Source organism: Cebus imitator, unplaced genomic scaffold, assembly GCF_001604975.1.
Source record: "Cebus imitator isolate Cc_AM_T3 unplaced genomic scaffold, Cebus_imitator-1.0 Scaffold78, whole genome shotgun sequence".
NCBI classification, from domain to species: domain Eukaryota; kingdom Metazoa; phylum Chordata; class Mammalia; order Primates; family Cebidae; genus Cebus; species Cebus imitator.
The window spans coordinates 3,052,022-3,071,278 of NW_016107393.1; the positions used below are offsets into that span (position 1 = coordinate 3,052,022).

Consider the following 19,257-nt stretch of genomic DNA (forward strand, 5'->3'; position numbering starts at 1 on the left):
CCAGGGTAGGGGGGGTGATCTGGGGGAGAGATAGCATTAAGAGAAATACCTAATGTAGATGATGGGTTGATGGGTGCAGCAAACCACCATAGCACATGTATACCTAAGTATCAAACCTGCATATTCTGCATATGTACTCCAGAACTTAAAGTATAATAATAAAAAAAGTATCCTTTTGAGCATCTCTCTGACCACAGTGTGTTTGAAATGGTGATTTCACTTTGTAAAACTTCCTGTCTTACAGTCCTATCTTTATATACTCTGTTACATCTCATATAGATCACAAAATTTATTTAAAGTTTGTTATAAGCTGTTTTAAAAATGTAACATATATACATACTATAATTTCCCATTACTATTTATTGGCAGGAGGATGGATTCATGCTGAGGCAATGTCATCTTTCTCTAGAATTCTTGACAGAGAAGGAGTTGTCAGAATTTTAATGGCAGAGAAGTTTGTGAAAAACATTAAAATATCATAGGTACACTTCAAATTACCACTTTATTAGACTTACAGCAAATGTAAGAAATGCCTAACTTCAATGTGGCTCAGCATGGCAGCTGGAACAAATTCTGTCACTTCCAGAGGTCATGTATTGTGACATCCAACCTTATAAAGCAGAACTTTGTAATTTCTGACAATGTGGTTGAGAAATGCTAAACTTTCCAGGGCTGGCTTTTAACCCATTTTTATTCCTAATACTGGGGACTGCTGATATAATTAAGCCATTGCTATCAAATAATTCTCTATCACTCTGGAGAAAGAACCACACATCACATACTATCTTATATGTATTTTGATGTGCTTAGTAATAAAAATAACTAATATTGACTGAGGTCTACCTAACAGGCCATATGCTACAGGTTTCATATGTACTATTACATAATGTAACAAGGAAGAGTTCTGAGGTGGCTCCTGGGAACCAATTAGTCTTAAGACTCGCGCTTTATGGTTCTCCGAACATAGTTCATGAAGACTCATAAAGTGATAAAAGCCGGGAGACTGCTTACGCCATCTGAAGTGACTTCCAAATCCTCATCTCAGGTCCTAGCTCGTGTACCCCTTCCTCTGTGGAGCTTTCTTTTCTCATGAGCGCAGCCTGATGTGTGCTCTCCCCTCTTGAAGTCCTGTAGGGCAGGGCTCATTGATGGATGTCAGCTGAGACCTCTAGAATCCAGGCCTGTGCCCCCTTTCCTGATGGGGATGATGAAGGGCAGGCCTTGTGAAACCATACTTTTATTCATGCCCATATGCACATTTCCCTCTGTGGAGGTCACAGGTTTTCATCTGCTGATGAGTGGCTCACAACCCTGGGGAAGTTTAAGAACCACATAGGGTCTAATCTGTCTCCTCCTTTCTGTCGCCATTCCCACCTCAAGCCAGCTTCTTCCCCCAAATGCTGTAATTATTTCTGGCTGGCTTTCCTGCCTTTGTCTACCTCTCCTGTATTTTATCTTCCACAATGCTGCCAGAGTGATCTTTTAAAAACCTAAACCTGATGTTGTACTTAACTGTATCCTGTTACCTACTTAACAGTATGTTTAGCACAGGAGGTGCTCAATGATATCCACTGAATGAATAAATGAGCTCCTGCTGACAACCTGAGCCCTCAGCCCAGGACCTGAAACAAATCTTCCTGACTTGCTGCCTGTAAAACCTTCAGGTTCTCTGAGCCTATGGGCTTGGCATCATATTTGGTATAATGAAAGAAAGATAATTTAACATGCCAAAATAAAATCATATGCTCCAATTTGCAAAGTGAGTACATTTATAAAAATTTGCTCCTAATTTTTTTTTTTTTTTTGAGATGGAGCCTTGTTCTGTTGCCAGGCTAGAGTGCAGTGGCACAATCTCAGCTCACTGCAACATCCGCCTCTGAGGTTCAAGTGATTCCCCTGCCACCACACCCAGCTAATTTTTTGTATTTTAGTAGAGAAGAGGTTTCACCATGTTGGCTAGGATGGTCTCGATCTCCTGACTTCATGATCCACCCACCTCAGCCTCCCAAAGTGCTGGATTACAGGGAGGAGCCACCTTGCCCAGCCAAAAATGTGCTCCTAGTTTAAATGTGATGGATAAACAGATTACAATCAGGTCAGTAGGTATGTGATTTTTGAGTTTGTTTAAAATGGCGACAGTGTCCTCCATTGGGGAAAATTTTCCAAGATCTACTGCATGAATAAATTTATGAACTATTTAATATGTAATCAGAGACATAGATAAAGCTATAACCCATGAGCAGCAAACTTTTAGGAATTAAAATTTCATACAAACATTACTTTGGTTATCAGGGTCAGATGTCACAGCTTTGACTTTTAGACAGAAACAGACTGCCTGCCCTCCAGGTCAGGCTGACACAAACTCACCCAGCAGCACAAACCTCCCACACCACGTCTTATCTATATGTGAATACGACACTCAACAGCTGCAAACTTCCACTGCAGTCTGCAGCATCTCCAGAGACAAGTGCCTATGTTCTGTAGTTAGCATGAAAGAATCTAACAAACCTTAATGTGGCTAAAGTTGTCCCTATACTATCCTGGAACTCTCAAATTCCCTGAGCCCTAAAGCTCCTTTAATCTTTTTTGGACACATAATATTTGTACATATTTGTGTGGTAGATCAATATTTTGTTACATGCATAAAATGAAATCAAGCTATGCTATGGATGTCCTGAAGTGTCTGGCCTATTGATACTTAGAGCTGTCTAGAGCCCTCCTACCCAACTCCGGCCATAGGCCTATATACCATACTGCTGAGTCTTGATCCTGAGTCTGACCAGGAGATCACTGAGCTCTAAATAAGAAAGAAGTGATAAAAGAGGACCACAATCTCCTGCTTTACTGACTATGGTACTGGAATGAGTAGCAGCTATACCAGAAACAATAAAAAGAACAAGTATGTGGCTAGGAGTTCCCAGGGATAAGGAAAACGAGGAGAAGACATTCAGGCACACAGAATGTTCCTATAGGGTTCCTAAGTTAATGACTACCTACATTAAAAAGGCAAAACATACACTAACAGCATCACTAATGACTGATTACTCTCACTGGTGGGAAAGAGAAAAGAGAGATGAGGTGGTCTAAGCCACTTTAGTCATCAAAACATTTAGTGATTATTTTTTATTCCTCCTTTATCATTATTCAAATTAAAATACTGGCAGACAGTGATCTTATAAGAGTTCACTCTCTCCTTAATTTTCTTGAGTAATTCCCTTCTAAAGTCGTTAGATGGAACAGAGCAAGGTACAGTCTGTATCATGTGGGGTGGGGGACCCTTGGGAACTCAGAATGGGGGATCAGAACAGAGACAGAAAGGTGACTGTGGCAGGAGTGCCCAGCATGAGGAGTCAGGGCCTCCAGTGGACAATAAAGATGTCCACACATGGGGGCAATCTGAGTGGGGTGAGGAGGATGTCCATGCTAGGGGGTGGGACTCAGCTGGTCATGCGGTATTGGTGCATGGGTGGAATAGGGAGGGCTTCCACATGGGGGTGAGGAGTCGGGTGCTGGCAGCCCCATGTGATGTGTCAGAGCCCAGGTGGGAGGAGGAGGCATCTAAAGACGAAAGGTGGCAATGGCAATGAGAGACAGTTACATAGGGGTGTTGATCAATTCCGTGAATATATTAGGATAATGAGAACCAGCTTCTCACTCTTGGAGAAGTAAGTTATAAATAGGGAAAGGGAGAAAATAAGAGTACATTCTGTGGTGTCAGATTGGAGGTATCAGTACAAAGTCATGGTTTTCAACACACACTGACTGATATAAATGGAGGTAGATGTGCACATGTTTGTGTATGTGCATGCAGATATATACATTTGCTCCCAGCACTGGCCACTGAGAAGGTTTGAGAGTAGCAACACCCCCCCCCAAAAGCACCCAAATCTTGGTTTCCAAATACCACTATCCATTACAAACAACTAGGACGTCTTAGAGAAAAGTCTGACATCAAGACTGGGATAGGAAAGTACAAAATGAGCCTGAAATGTCTTACTGTGACAGATAGCAAGGAAGTGCTCAAGAAATGACAAGTCTTCTGAGTCAAAAGTACACTGGAGGCAGGTTGAAGGAACTCCCGCTGGACCAATTCAGGGCAATTTTCACATCAAAATAATTGATGATAGTAAAGGGTTATAACTCATCGAATAAAACAGGAAACCATCACCCATATGGATAGAAATAAATGAATAAATGGAAAGTTTGACAAAGAATGAGATATTTATAAGGTTTCAAGTACTTCTGCACAAAATGCTATTAATTATAAAGGATGAAAAGAGTAACTTCATGGTAGAAAATCCTGGAAAATATCACCTTTAAGAAGAGATCAAAGTGAACATTATCAATAATGAGAGAAATTAAAATTACCTGAGATCTGATAGGATACAGTAAAAGGAATATAGTATCATTTTCATGATATTCCTACCAAAGATACATAATCTGAAGTCAATCAAGAGGAAATATCAGGAAACACAAACTATTCAGCAGTTTTCAAGAGTCAAGATCATGAAAATTAAACACACATGCGCGCGTGCTGAGGAATTTTCCAGACTAAAAAAGACAGAACAGGCACGACAGTGAAATGCAATCAGTGATTTTGAAATGGATTCTATAACTATAAAATATATTATTAGGACAAATGCCAGAACCTGAACGGGGTCTATGGATTAGGTATAGGATGTATCTATGTTGATTTCTCTATTTTGATGATTGTATTGTAGTTGTATAGGAGATTGTCTTGCTTATAAAAAATCCACACCACAATGCTCCAGGGTGATAGGGTAACTCACTCAGAAAACAAAACGTTCTTGCTTCCATATTGCAGATTTTCTGTAATTTTGAGATTCTTTCAACATTTTAAATTATCTTATGTGGTAAATATGTCATCCAATGAAAAAGACTACAAGATGATACAGCAGATACAGTACTAAGTAAAAATATAAAGGTGTAGAATATTTCGTATAATACAAATGTGTATATGTATATATGTTTGCATGCCTGTGTGTTTTCAGTTTTGATTTACTTGTTTTACTCTGAAACAAAGCACAAAATCCATTAGCAAAGTATGTTTGGGGAAATTAAGATTGGAGGTTTGTGGAAAAGGAAAGAAAGTTTTGCTTTTTGTTACATTTCATTCTAGATTCTTAAGTTTTACCATGTTACATTCTGCTTTAATTTGAAAAAAAAAATGTAGTGTTATGCTTAATAAAGTAAATTCAGTACAAAACACATTTTAAGAACATAATTCTAATCATAAGACCTGTTTATGTTTCCCAGTATTAGCACCCTTCCTCTTCCTGCTAAGAGAAAAGAAATGTCATGACTGGAGACTCAGTGCTCAGCACAGAGCCTGACACATGGTGGGCAATACTTAGATCTGGTTACATAAATGCATGAGCCTGTACCTCATATACAGAGCCAGTTCGCAAATAGGCGATTTCAACAGTTTTGAAGCACCTACCTGTGCTTACTGCCATGTATGTAACATATGGACTACACTCAAAACAGTTCTTCTCTAGGAGATTCTAGAACACTAAACAAATAGAATGAGAGATTTCACCTGGAAAGACTGGGTGCATGTATATATTTTGGGAAAGGATGCATGTATTTGAAGTATGAGAAAAGGACATAAATTTGAATTCATATTTAGTTCCATTATATCAAAGCTTCATGTTTAGGACACTGGTCCATGGAGAATGTTGCCTTGATAAATAAGGTTTATTCAGAGGAAATCACAAAAATAGGTACGNTGACATACATTATTCAAGATAAGGGATACTTGGAGACAAATGAAAGCCCAAGTAAAAGATACTACGAAATGCTGAAAGGATAACATGATATCCTTCATGCTTGAGCTTGGTGCGAAGGCTGTAGGGTTTTATTATTAAAAGAGGAATCCTGTAACAAGCTGCCATGTGGAGAGTGGCACTGTGCCTTTGGCAGTCATTTAGTTACATCAGTAACTCACATTTATCCCATGCAGGATAGATATTTCATTGCCTTTATCAGAAGTAGAAGAAAAGCAAATCAATAAGGTAGGGTGGTGAGAAACCAAGACACAAAAGTCTTTTGTGTTTATCTACATGACATTATGAATTTTCTTTGATTCAATGTGTCACAGCACAAGACTTAGCTGACTGATAAGTAATCTTATCCCTGCCTTACCAGTTAAGAGGCATTAAATCCACTAGACAATTGATACAGTTATACCCTATTACAATGTAAGAATTTATTAAGACAAAATATCATAATAGTTATTGTCAGCATCAAAATGGCAAACATTTGGAAACAATGCCTTTTTATTCCCCTGTGCCACCGGTATTACTCAAAGAAGAAAGGGCATGCATTACTTTAACTGCATAATATAAAAGATACACATAGATCTGTTTAAATAATTCTGACTTTAATGTCTTCAGAGTACATGTTTTCTCCTAAGATTTTTTTTTTTACCATGTACAAAAATCTGTCAAAAGGGTAAAATTATACAAGTTGTCTTCAAATTAGGTAACTGACACAGGATACACTTATTTTTCTATACTGTATATGAAACAAAATATTCAATATGTCTTCAGGTGAGGGATCAATAAATGTAAAGCAGTGCAGTCATTCAATGGTTCATCTGAAAAAAAAAAAGGTGATAACACTGAATGTCCAAAAATTCCAGAAACAGGAAAATAAGATATTTCACTTTTTTAGATTAATAATTTGACAAATGGCTTTACATTTAAAGGTCCTTCACTGGAAAAGATGTTTGAAGACAAAACACACCAACCATAATATTTTAAAATATAACCAACATACTATATAAAAATAAGTTTATACTGTTTCCAGTTCCTTGAATACACTGTATAGTCTACAGTATATAAATACTCAACCTCTTTCACTACACATAAAAAAAATAAAAACAAAACCCCAAATTCCAGTAAGATAGTCCCCGAGACTGAGTTTTATGAGAACCTCCAAACATGGATCTGTATGTGAATAAAGGAGAATCTGAATGTTACCATGCAGAGGCCTCCGTGGTGTTTGAGTGCTAAACCATCTGTGTGATGAGCTGCCGTTAACAAAATCAGAGCTAAGGTGTGAATCCAGTCCCTATGGATGTCATGGTGAACCTGAAGAAGACTATGCTGTTAATGGAAAATGGCTAAGATTCATTTCCTTTATCATTATCAGGGACACCTTTTCTCCAGAAACCAATTGAAAAGAGAATCAGAAAGTGATGAAAAATAGGTGTGTTTCTTTCTATCATTTAGAGAAGATAGAAAGAACCAAACTGTAAGCCCAAACTATACTTCCACAGAAAATTTTTAGTCTCAGATTAAAAAACAGAACTGAGCTCATTTTTAATATGTCAGAGGATCAGAAAACTCTTGTCTAGACAAAGCATTTTAAGATATAGATTTGGAAACATGAGAAGATCTATTTCCTATGTAGCTATAAAGAGTCCATAGTTACAACCGTTAAAATACACAAATAATGCTAACTATTATGAGGAAAACATTTCATGATGTAGTTTCATTTTTCACAGTTTCAATGAGTATTGTTCTAAAGTATAGGCTGTAGGGACTAGTAAAAAGTACATGTCTAATGATCTCTAAAAACATAGTTTCTTCTGAGATCCCTAATTCAGAGTCACATAGTTTATCCCTAACAGTATTAACACTGTGCTTGAATTGTTCTGTGTGTATTTCAAGGAGTTTAACAGTTTGTGCCAATGGATTCTGGGAAACCCTGCTTTTTACAAGTGAGCACTTATGGGATTCCCATTAAATAAAAGCACATATTACTAGCAGTGAGTCTTTATACTGTTCATCCAAGCAGCCAGGAAATTGGGTGTTATGGTTACTATCACAACTCTCACAGTCACCTTCATCCAAAACAATGGAATAATTTGCTAGTCCCTTGCTCTTGACACCTTGCCATTGTAGTATTTGCATATCTGCTTTCAGCTAGATGAGCAGAACCCCAAACCCTAAGATAACTTACTGATTTCTCAATCTCTACATATACTAATCATAGTAGATGCTCAGAACTAAATTTTTGAATGAATGAATGGTGCAAAATTGAGTACTATAAACACTTCACCTATTGATTTGCCCATCTCCATTGTTTACACTTGAGCAAAGCACCCCCCAGAAAACATCAGAAGATTGAGGATTTCTAGAAGAGTCTCTGAGTTCTTAAAGCCATAGTTTAAGCAGGGAAGAAAAAGTCGCTTATGGACAGGGGTCTTTTCTGCTTCATTCACTTTGATATCCTTGGGGCCTTTCTAACATTGTAGTTAGCCCATAATATATGCTCAATAAAAATTTGTTAAGCAATTGGCTAAAGTAATGATCATCTCTTTTCTAAATGCACAGAAGAATGAAAATAGTTGAATTAGAACTAGGAGCTGGAGCTGCTATAGACACAGAAGATCAGGAGATATTGAAAAAGCATGTCAAAATCCAAAAGGACAAGTTGGGACCATTTCTTTTAGGAGCCAACAGATCTCCCTCACTAGACCCTGTGCACTACAGCTGCACTGAAGAAGAGGGAAGTCAGGGTATTTCTTTTGAGTTCCATTTGTGCCTGCATTCTGGCAATGGCCTCTCTCTAGAAGAACAGCTCTTGTTGAATAGTTTCCATCTAGTCTCCAGTTTCAGCTCTTACTAAACTTAGGCAACTCCATTACCTCCCCTTCCCTTTCAGGAATGGGGAGACTTATGGCAGGTCAATAAGTACTTTAACATCAGCTACTCACTATCCTAAACCTGACCACATCTCTACAAGTAGGTCCTTAATGAAATCCTAATTGAAAATCTGAGCTGTTTATGCCTTCAGTGTTCATTCAGAACTCTGACTGATACCACACAGAAGAGAGTCAGGCTCTGCTACTTTGTAAGAGACATAGAACCAATATAGCAGGAAATAAATCAATTATCAAGCCATCTCTACTTCCTTCTACCACACTGAAGTACCCTAAAAGGCCCAAGAGAGTTGTAAAGGAGAAAAAAAGACAACATATGAGCAGCAGTCAGCGCCTTCTCCACACTAGCCAAGGCCACTTTAATCTTTCTAAAGGAATGAAAAATAGTTGACAATGTTTCTCCAAATTATTTTTCCAGAGAAAGACATAGAGATGCACGACAATGAGGAGAAACAAAAATAGTTTTAATAGAGAAGGGTCATGGGTCTGGCTCAATTAGTTTTTTAGTATATTTCAGAGGAGGAAACACCTTGGATTTGCTGACAGAGGTGCAAACAGAATAAACGGATGGATTTAGGATCATTTTCCTAAGTCACCAACATCACTTATTTCCCACCAATGGTACTGAACCTTAACCTAAAAGGAGTTCCCATGTGAAAAGACTGCCCTTGTTTAAAATATCCTGTGTATTTTATACATGCATACAGTGTCTCCAACACGACAGGATAATGGAAGCCAAGAAGGGAGAAGTAGAATCGCAAAAATAGAGTATAACTTTAAGAAATCATTTTACAGAGGAAGTGACCCAATGGTTAGAAGCAGTCTTGAGGAGCCAGGATGAAAACCTCCATCTCCTATTTCCTATCTCCCCACCCCCTTTCAGTGCAGGAGGATAGGAGCCTGTCACACAGGCCAGGGAAACAGAGAAAAGCAGAATAAATGTTTGGAAAGAAGATTGTATTTTAATTCAAAATTTCCTAGATGAGACATCTTGATTAAGTCATTTTTCCTGTCTTAACTAAAATAAATAGGGATAGAGAATACCATATTAATTCTTTATGATACTGTAGTTCCAAGTTCAAGTATGTGAACATCATTCTAATCTCTTGGGGATGTCACTTTTAGATTTCCAGGTTTGGGGAAATCATTTCACTGGGAAGTTCTCAAAGGAGTTCTGTTTCAAATCTCTGCTCAAATATTTGCCTCTTACTATCTTGAAAACTCAGAGTCTTTCATTGAAATGGCAGTAAGTAAACTGTGACAATACTACATAAATTAGAGACTACCGAGAGTGCACTGAAGCTTCCAGGATGCCATTTAGTATTGCATGTATTTTTAACCCAATTTGCAGCCTAATGGCTTTTTAAAGTCAAAACTTCCATAGTCCTTTTGGAGTATGATTTTTTAAGGCATATGAAGACAGAATCTGAGCCAATATATTTTATTCCAAATGAGGGTCTTGGATTTCTCACATGCTTTTGAAATATGATGTTTGTCTACCCTGGAAATCTCTGTCCTTTCAACTCTCTGGAAAGCTAGGAAAGGTTTGAATAATTATATCATGTATAGTTTTGGATTCTGCTACCTGTGGGCTACTTCTGCTGGATAAATGTGTTGCCTCCATGTAGAGTTCTCTTAATACTGCTTCTCAAAATCCTGTATCATCTGCTGTAAGTCAAAAATAACAAAGCCACACTTTGGCATGGAGAATACTATTCTATAGTTACTTATTATTAATGATTGCTAGTACAGAAAAGTGAAAACATTGTTGAAGAGAGAAATTATCAAAAAAGAAGATAAGCAGAAAAGGCAATGGAGAATATATCATGCATATCAGAGGTGCCCATTTATTCTATTTTGCCAAAAGAGTGGTACAATTGAAGCACTTCTCCTTCTCCACTGGAGTTTTGTCTCTGGAGGTATTAAATATTAATCTTATAAAGAAAAGAAAGCAAAAAAAAAGAAAAGAAAATCTGGAAACAATGTTAATAGGTTAGGCTTTTAAGAGCAAATCACAAAAGTGGAACAAGTACTTGGAGAAAAATGGAAAGAGAGGTGGGGTAAATTGTGGACACTCCTTTTAAGGAAACAAAATTTTCCACAGAGTTGCATTAATACTTAAATTGGACTAGCTCCACATGAATTCTCAGGAAGAAAAACTACTTCTTTTCAATTAATTTATCTATCCTATAATTACATGCCATGAATATCTAAAGGCAAGTATGTCTACCCAGTAAGGAGATAAGGGAATAACATTCTAGGCAAAAGTGATGTCACAAACAGATGGGAATTCCGAATAACACAGAGTCATGGTTCTAGGGGAATAAAACAATTACTTTACAGCTAAGTGCAATGTAGTATTTAAAGAAAATGTATTTTAATAGAATGGTCAGGATAATTATTCTATATTCAACAGAAATTACACTAGTCTAGATATGTTAATTTGGATTTTATTCTGTTTTTTATTTATGTTAATAGGTTTGGTTACTGGTTTAAAAGAAATATTAGAAGTTTATCTTTCTTTTTTATGACTAGATTAACATTTGTCTTAGAGGGAGTTCTGCCCTTCATGGACAATACCTTTACGTCCTAAATCTAGATTTCTTTTTCAATAATAAGTTTTCAAGCCAGTATTTGAGGTAAAAAGGCACAACACATAAAATTATAGTTACTCACAGGCATGTATTTATTATGCACTAGGCAATTTGCAGAAAGTTTTCTGTATATTATTATGATTAATCTTTATGATATTGGAATTCCCTCAGGTGGACATTTTGATTCCCAAGTAAACTAAATAGAAGAAAACTGAAGCTTAAAGAGGGTAAGTGATTTGCCATGGGTCACAGAACTTGTAGGAGGTACAGCTGGATTCAAGGTTAAGTATACCTTTTCCTCAAGTCTTTCCTCTTTATTTCCTACTAAAACTAAAAAGAGTAATGGCACAGCAGGGGATCATATTTGATGTATTAGAACATAAATACTGGTATCAAATATAAGTACTAAATCAGGCATCAGTTCCTTCATACTGAAAACATTAAGAGACAATTCAGCAAAAATTCAAACTCTGCAATCTCACAAAGTCCTTTGATATCCTCATCTACAGCAGTGTTTCTTAGCCCTTTTATTCATTGCTGCCCTCCTAAGGGGCCTTCTTAGACATTTTTCTTACGTGTCTCCCATGAAATTTTAACACTACAGATAAACCATGTATCTATGTGCCATATGTATATCTGTGCTCATACATAAAAAGAGAAGTTTTTTTGCTTCCAGGAATAATTTTTTGCCCATTGGGGGCAATGAATATGTATGATCTAGAGATTATACTTCTATGTTTCTCCAAAAGCTTTCAAGCCACTCATTGCTTACAATTGTATGGGCTTAGAGCTTTAGATTCTTAGCTTAAATTGTTCAGTGTGCTAAAATGCAAATATATAGAAAATGTTGATGAATGACAACAAGCCATTTGTATCTTGGTGTAAAACACGAAATCAGAAAGCCAGTTTGATAAGGGAAAGGAAAAGAATGTGAGGGCACTGTGTATTGGGGCAGAGGAGGGGGAAGGGCTTAGAGCCTCTGGTGTTGAAATGCCTGCATCACGATTGTGCTTCAGTCTAGTCCCGTTGAACATATTAACACAAGTCTTTGAAGAAAAGATGCTAGCTCCTATTCATGATGAACAAGAAAACTTAGTCATAAGCCACCTTAGTGGCCATCACCCTATTATTGTGTAAATATTAGGTTTCCTGCTTGTAAAGAATTTGCTGTTTGGTTCCTTTCAGGCCTGTTTGCGTATTCCCAACTGCTATGTGGCCAAGAATAAGTAAGTTTATGTAACGTTCCAAAGAAACTGCTCAACACCGTGGCTCATTTTAACCAAGGTATGAATAGAAGCAGAGATGAATTCACAAACACTTCTTTCACATGCACTGTAAAATATAACTTTTTACTCCTCCTGGCCAAAATGGTCTTAACCATTGAAGTAATTATAGCTCACAACTATAATTTAGAGTTAGATCTGGTTGACTCTAAACTCACACAGGAAAATAATTCAGTCATCTTACTGGAACACTGAAGTGAATAACTGCATAAAACCAAAACGATTTCAGCAATCCTAGAAAGTATTGTGAATCCAAATAGAAATAGTCAATAATAAGACAGTTGATAAAATAATTTAGTAAGACAACAATTGCCTACCATTTATTGGTTAAAGTATTACACTTGACACTTTATAAATATTACCTATTTAATCCTTATAGTAATCTTTAATATTGGTACCCTCATTTATGAAGGAAGTAAGTGCAGAAAGGACAAGCAGTTTTCCTGAAACCACTTGGAAGTGGAGGAGAAGGGTTTGAACTGCCATCATCTCAAGCCCATGCTTTGCCACCTCACTACAGTGAAATGACTGAAAACTCAAGTCCGCAAACTTTCAATTTTCAATCAAATGGAGGAAATCTTGGGCAAATGAAGAGGTCATGGATATGGTATGAAAATATTTTATGATTCTGCATGTGAAGGGCTACTGACTGCATAGATGATTTCAACTGCATTATGCCTTTTAAAAATATGTATGTCTTAAAGGTGGATGTTGGAAATATATATGTCTCCAAGGTGGGTATTGGTCGGAATTTTCTTTGAAGGTCATGAAACATGCATGTATCAGGACCTTGGTAAATGATAACAAAACGGTGACCATTTCACACAAGTGTAGGTGCTCTTTCCAGAGGCTGGGATCATTCTCCTAAATCACCAACATCACTTATTTCCCCATCAATGGCACTGAACCTCATGACCCAAAGGGAGCTCCCATATGAACAGATTGCCTTTGTTTAAAATATCCAATGCATTTCATACAGGTATACAGTGTCTCCAACATGACAGGATCATGCAAACCAAGAAGGCAGAGTGGAAGTGCAAAAATAGAGTAAAACTTTAAGAAATCATTTTATACAGGAAGTGACCTAATGGTTAGAAGAAGTCTTGAGGAGCAGGATGAAAACCTAGGTCTCCCATTTCCCTGACCAGCACTCTTCTTCAGTTATAATACTGTTACCAGGTAGAATAATGGGCTTGAAATTATAGCAAAACTTGATCTGCAAATACACAATAGATTACAGGCTTTCTCTGTGCAGATTGACCTAATATTTAAGTTATTTAAATACATTAACAACAAAGTAAAAGTATCATTTAAGGTACTAATATAGCTATCTTTACTATATCCCAAATGGGTTCTCAAATATTCCTTAAAAAAGTTCCATTCTTTGTGTGTGTGTGTGTGTGTGTGTGTGTGTGTGTGTGTGTGTGTGTGTGTATGTGTTTGAGATGGAGTTTTGCTCTTGTTTTCCAGGCTGGAGTGCAATGGCATGATCTTGGCTCACTGCAACCTCCCCCTCCCTGTTTCAAGTGATTCTCCTACTTTTGCCTCAGTAGCTGGGATTACAGGTGTGTACCACCGCATCTAGATATTTTTTTATTTTTAGTAGAGATAGGGTTTCACCATCTTTACTGTCTCCAGGGTGGTCTTGAACTCCTGACCTCAGGTGATCTGCCTGCCTTGGCCTCTCTAAGTGTTGGGATTACAGGCACGAGCCACCATGGCTGGCCAAAATAGTGACATTCTTAATACCTCTAAAATAAAGACTTAAATTGTTATCACACATGAGGTAGTGTTTACAACTGGTAAAAGAATAATCATTGCAATGAGAGATATTTTCTCCTAACTTTCCTGGCGCTTTCAGATATTTGTTTAGCCTTTTTTAACTGGAAAATTCCTCAACTAATTGTGTGTTTACCAATAGATTCTTTTAGGAAAATGTTTATTTTCCAAATAAATAATCCAAGCCCTAAAATTCCACCATATTTTACAATATTAACTTGAGAGTAAAAGAAGGATTCTATCAATGAAGCATTTTAAAAGCATTTATATACTTTCCAATGAAATTCTTATTTAATTATCCTCTTTTATAAAATGAGAAAGCTTTCTATATCATTTTCTTTGAAAGGTTTGTCAGATTTCTATTAAGACTAAGGTATGCAAATGTTATATTTAAAAATATTTTACATTGCATAAGATATAATTATGAGTATTACTAAAGATATACAGCATATTAAAACTTTATCTTTTCATTGTTCCACTACTTGAAACTAATTTTAAAACTGATAGTCTAGGGATTTCAATTTATCTTAAGCATTATAATAATCACATAGAACTAGTCCTTTTTAGAATACATATCAGAGTATTTAACATCATATAGATGTCCAAAATATTTTTAAACAAAAAGTAATGCTAACATTTAGATCATGAAGACTCTATTATCTTTAACAACTGCTGATTAAATCCAAAAATGTTATGTCAATTTTAGTGGAAGAAAAAAATACAGATCAAATACTGATCATGACTGTTTCTTTAACTGTATATAAAAATATACACATTTCCAAGGTTATTCTAAATTGCCAAACCTTGCCACCTAAAAATCTAGTAGGACAAATAATACTAATTACAACATGGCCCAGCACAGTGTGAAATCTGTGCAACTCTGGAAAATTACAACAAAAGCCAAGTATAGCTAAATATATATATTTCCTATCAGTTTAAAACAAATCAACATTTGTAAATTAGGTTACTTACCAAGAAGCATTTTTCTTAGCAAGTCAGTCAGTCTGTAATTTCTGTATAACAAATGTGTCAGGAGCAGAGAGGTACGTTAACCTGCCACCAGTTTTATTGCAGATTGAGTGTGAGCCTTCACAAACTCTTCCTTGTATCCTAAGCCTGCTGGAGTACTGGCCTGACTCCACTCACTCACTGTGTACCTCATTTGAAACTAGCAAACAATACAGTGACTGTCAGTACATGTTGCCTCCTCAGCCTACAGAGCCAACAAAAATTGTGGAAAAGTAGGTTACTTAACTGGAGTTTGAGATATAAATTCTGAATTGATCATGCTGTTTCTTTAAAATTCCCAAGTAAAATTTTCTACTCAATTCACAAAGAAAAAATTTACATGTATGCAAAAAAGTTTATTAAATAATATTTTTAATGTAATTACTTTTTCCTCAATGTTTTTTGTCTAAGAATTTGAAATGCATTTCACTCTAAACTAAAAAGAAATTCTGCTACAAAAGAAACTGCACACTATGCATGTTTTAAAGGAAGATTGAGTATTAAAATTATATTACTCACCAATGATCAGAAAAATGCATATATGTTTATTATTTGGTGTTATGAGCTTGAACCTCCAGTGAGATTTCAGTTTCATGATGGATTATTTGTTTGACTCCAATACAATGAAAATTATTTCTGAAATAGGTTTCTCCTGAGAGAAGAACAAGCCTTACAGTTTTTAAGCAATAAGGAGATTACAGTGAACATACAACAAAGGAACATCTCATCTCTTGTTATTTTTCTACTGCATATGTATTAACAATTTTTAAAAGAGAAAATATGTCTGGACCCAAAGGAAGAAGACACAGCATGCAAGCCAGCACTAAAGCCAGGGAGATGAATGTGATTTTTGAGACTATGTTTTCTAAAATAGAAAATAAATGACATGTCCAAGTATACATATTTTAGCAATTTTCTATATTGTCGTCTAATAGATACTATCTTTTACTTGTTATAATGACAGAGGACAGCAGTGTAACTTCCCAGAGTCCTAATTTTTATAGATACTTGTTCGTATTTCTGTATTTAGCTATTCCTTAATTTGGAGATTCAATATTAACATGACTAGTTACTTTTATTTTGGTTAAAGCAAGGTTAATAAGTTAAAAATAGGAAAAGTGAGGGAGAGAAAGTCTGAGAAAACTGTAAAAGGGAAATTAATCTAATTTGGTAAAGGAAAAATGGGGAACGGCTATGAAAACAGGATCACTTAGAGCAAAGGGAACAAAAAAAGAGAAATGGCTAAGGATGACAAATATAAAAGAGACTGAGGCCTATTTTTGCCATTATGAAATGCAGGTCTCTTGCATATCCAATAGATATGTCAAATGTATGTATATTTCCTGATTCTGAGGCCTTGAGCTTGAACTCAGCCATGCCACCAGTATCCTGGGTCTCCAGCTGGCAAACATCCTGTCATAGACTTCTCACCCTCCATAATTGTGTGAGCCAATTCCTTTAATTGCCCTCATATATCTATATTATCTATATCTGATATCTACATCTATATCTTATTGATTTTGTCTTTCTGGAGAACCCTGCCTAATACACCAGGTGTTGCTGATGTTGCTTGTCCTGGGACTACACTTTGAGAACCATTGCTCTACCTTATTAGGTTACCCTAACTTCTAGGATGAGGACAGTTTCCATTATAAATTGTGTTATTACCATATCATGTAGAATCTAAGACTTTTTCAAACCCATTTTCACAGCTCTGAATCAGTGTGCATCCGTAACTATTTGCATCTTATAATAAGTCCCCACAAGGAAGTATTCACGAAGGTGGTGGTTGATATCAGTTTCTGCATGAACTTGTGTTTAGCTGTTCATATTATCTCCTCAGTTGAGTGAAATCATATTTGAGTCACTAAATGACATCAGTTTTGAGTCATATCATGTGTTGAGTTTAATTGCTGTTTAAAAAATGGCTTTTAAAACTCACACTTAAAAAAGAAGTATTATGATTTGGCATTAAAGTCACTTTAAAAGCCACTGTGATTTGGCTTTATAAATAGAAATCATTAAATACTAAGCTAGCATATAAACAGGTGTGGGATATAGATTTGTTATTCGTGAAGCAGATGTTCATTATTGGAGGAATTACAGCAGTTTCAGATTGTTTTGCGAAGCAGCAATCCATTGCATGAAAAGACAGGAGAAGGGTAACCACAGTGAAGGTAGCTGGGTATATACAAATTTGCTATCACAGGCCCAGCAATGCAGCTAACTGAAGGCAGAAGAAATTGCTAATCCTTCTAAATAGAAATATCAAAAAAGATAAGTAGCTGGTGTGAATAATTCATAGATCCAGAGGGACTTTTTTAAAGGTCTCTGTTATAATTTATGGGGAGTGGTGTGTGTGTGTGTGTGTGTGCGCGCCGCGCGTGCAGAGAGATACTTCTTGCCTCTAGAACTGTGAAACAATTCATTTTTGTTGTTTTGAAGTCATTCAGCCTGTGGTACTTTGTTACCACAGCCTTAGCAAGCTAATGTAGCATCTTTTCCAGGTGCTCAATATTAAGTATATGCTAATTTCATAAAAGGAATTGGATAACAGAGCAGCCCTCTCTTACTCTAAAAAGTTTGAAGAGCTAGTAGGATTATTTATTTTTGGAAGGTTAGATGGAACTGGGATGTTTTCCATTTGTATTCTTAATTCTTCCTTCATCAGGTTGGCCACGGATGTCTATTTAAGTGGATCCCCTTCAAAAGAATCAGCTGCTTTTTAAAATACTTGCTTTATTTTCATTTCTTCTGTGTTTTCCATTCCACTAATATTTGCTTTGATCTTTATTAATGTCTGCTTCCAAGTTCTTTTCCTTTTGGATAAACTTTTTTCTGGTTTTTATGATGCATGCATGGCTCATTTATTTTCAATTTTTGTTTTCTTAATACTAACAATCATTGAGGAGCACCATTTTTAATAAGAAGTTTTCCCTTCCATTAACTTTTAGATACTCCATCATTTTAGCTTTGATTTTCCTCTTCTCTCCTCACTTGATGGTTAATAGAATTAAATGAGAGAGAAATAACAAGATGTCTTTCAATTCTGTCTTTAATATTAATTAGTTGTTTTTGCCTAAGGCCAATTACTTACTTTGCATGAACTTCTGTAATACTGACATTGTGGGGATCAAACCAACTAAATATAATGGTACTTGAAACCATAAATTGCCATACATATTCAAGTTATTGTTTTCATTATTTTTTGACCAATTAGCTATATATAAAAAAAAATCAGAGTACCTTAGGAACACACCAGAATTGCTTCGCTGAATTTTAACTATTTATTTATGTTTAGTTTATTATCAGTCATCCCTCGAGTTGTCTACAGGTTTATGATTTTATGGAAAAATATTAACCATTCACCTACTAGTACAGTTTTAGTTGCTGTCTTTCATCAAAGAGAGAAATTATTTTAAAAATTTATCTCATGAAATAATCTCTCATCATTTAAAAGCAAGAACAGAAGGAACTAAGTGCCAGTTATGTATCAGGTACTCTTCTGGGGAATTTACATTCAATTCTCATAACATCCAATGTACAGATTAAGCCAGTAAGACCAAGATAGCATAAGCAAATTGTCCAGGGTCATAAATCTTCAAAGCTGGTGGTCCTACCAAGCTTCCTCCTCATATAATCCAGAGATTTGAGGCAGCAGAGTTAAACTAAAGTTTTTCTGTAATGATTTCCAGAAAATGTAAAATTTCATATCTTTTTGGAATTATTAACAGTTTTAAGTAAAAAGATTTTTTTTTTCAAAAAAGCAAGAAGTTCTTTTTGTTTGATTTTTTTTTTTTCAGGGGAGTTTTTCTTCTTGTATTACCCTCTTCAGGGTAGAATGAAACTATCTAAGAGGAGACTATTTAAACCACACCAATATTTCACATTTTTTTTATCA

The 19,257-nt window shown here is 36.0% G+C and overlaps 1 protein-coding gene across 5 annotated transcripts in view; it reads right to left on the minus strand.

The window, feature by feature from the left end:
- Positions 1-19,257, minus strand: part of ZNF385B (zinc finger protein 385B) — a 382,729-nt gene that overhangs the window by 191,342 nt on the left and 172,130 nt on the right. The window contains exon 1 of one of the 5 annotated variants that reach the window (XM_037740045.1): positions 15,321-15,455. The exons of the other annotated variants lie outside the window; for them this stretch is intronic. Coding sequence (XP_037595973.1) covers positions 15,321-15,330 — 10 coding nt within the window. The 5' untranslated portion in view covers positions 15,331-15,455. Of the gene's footprint in view, positions 1-15,320; positions 15,456-19,257 lie in introns of those variants that run through there. 5 annotated transcript variants of the gene reach the window in all.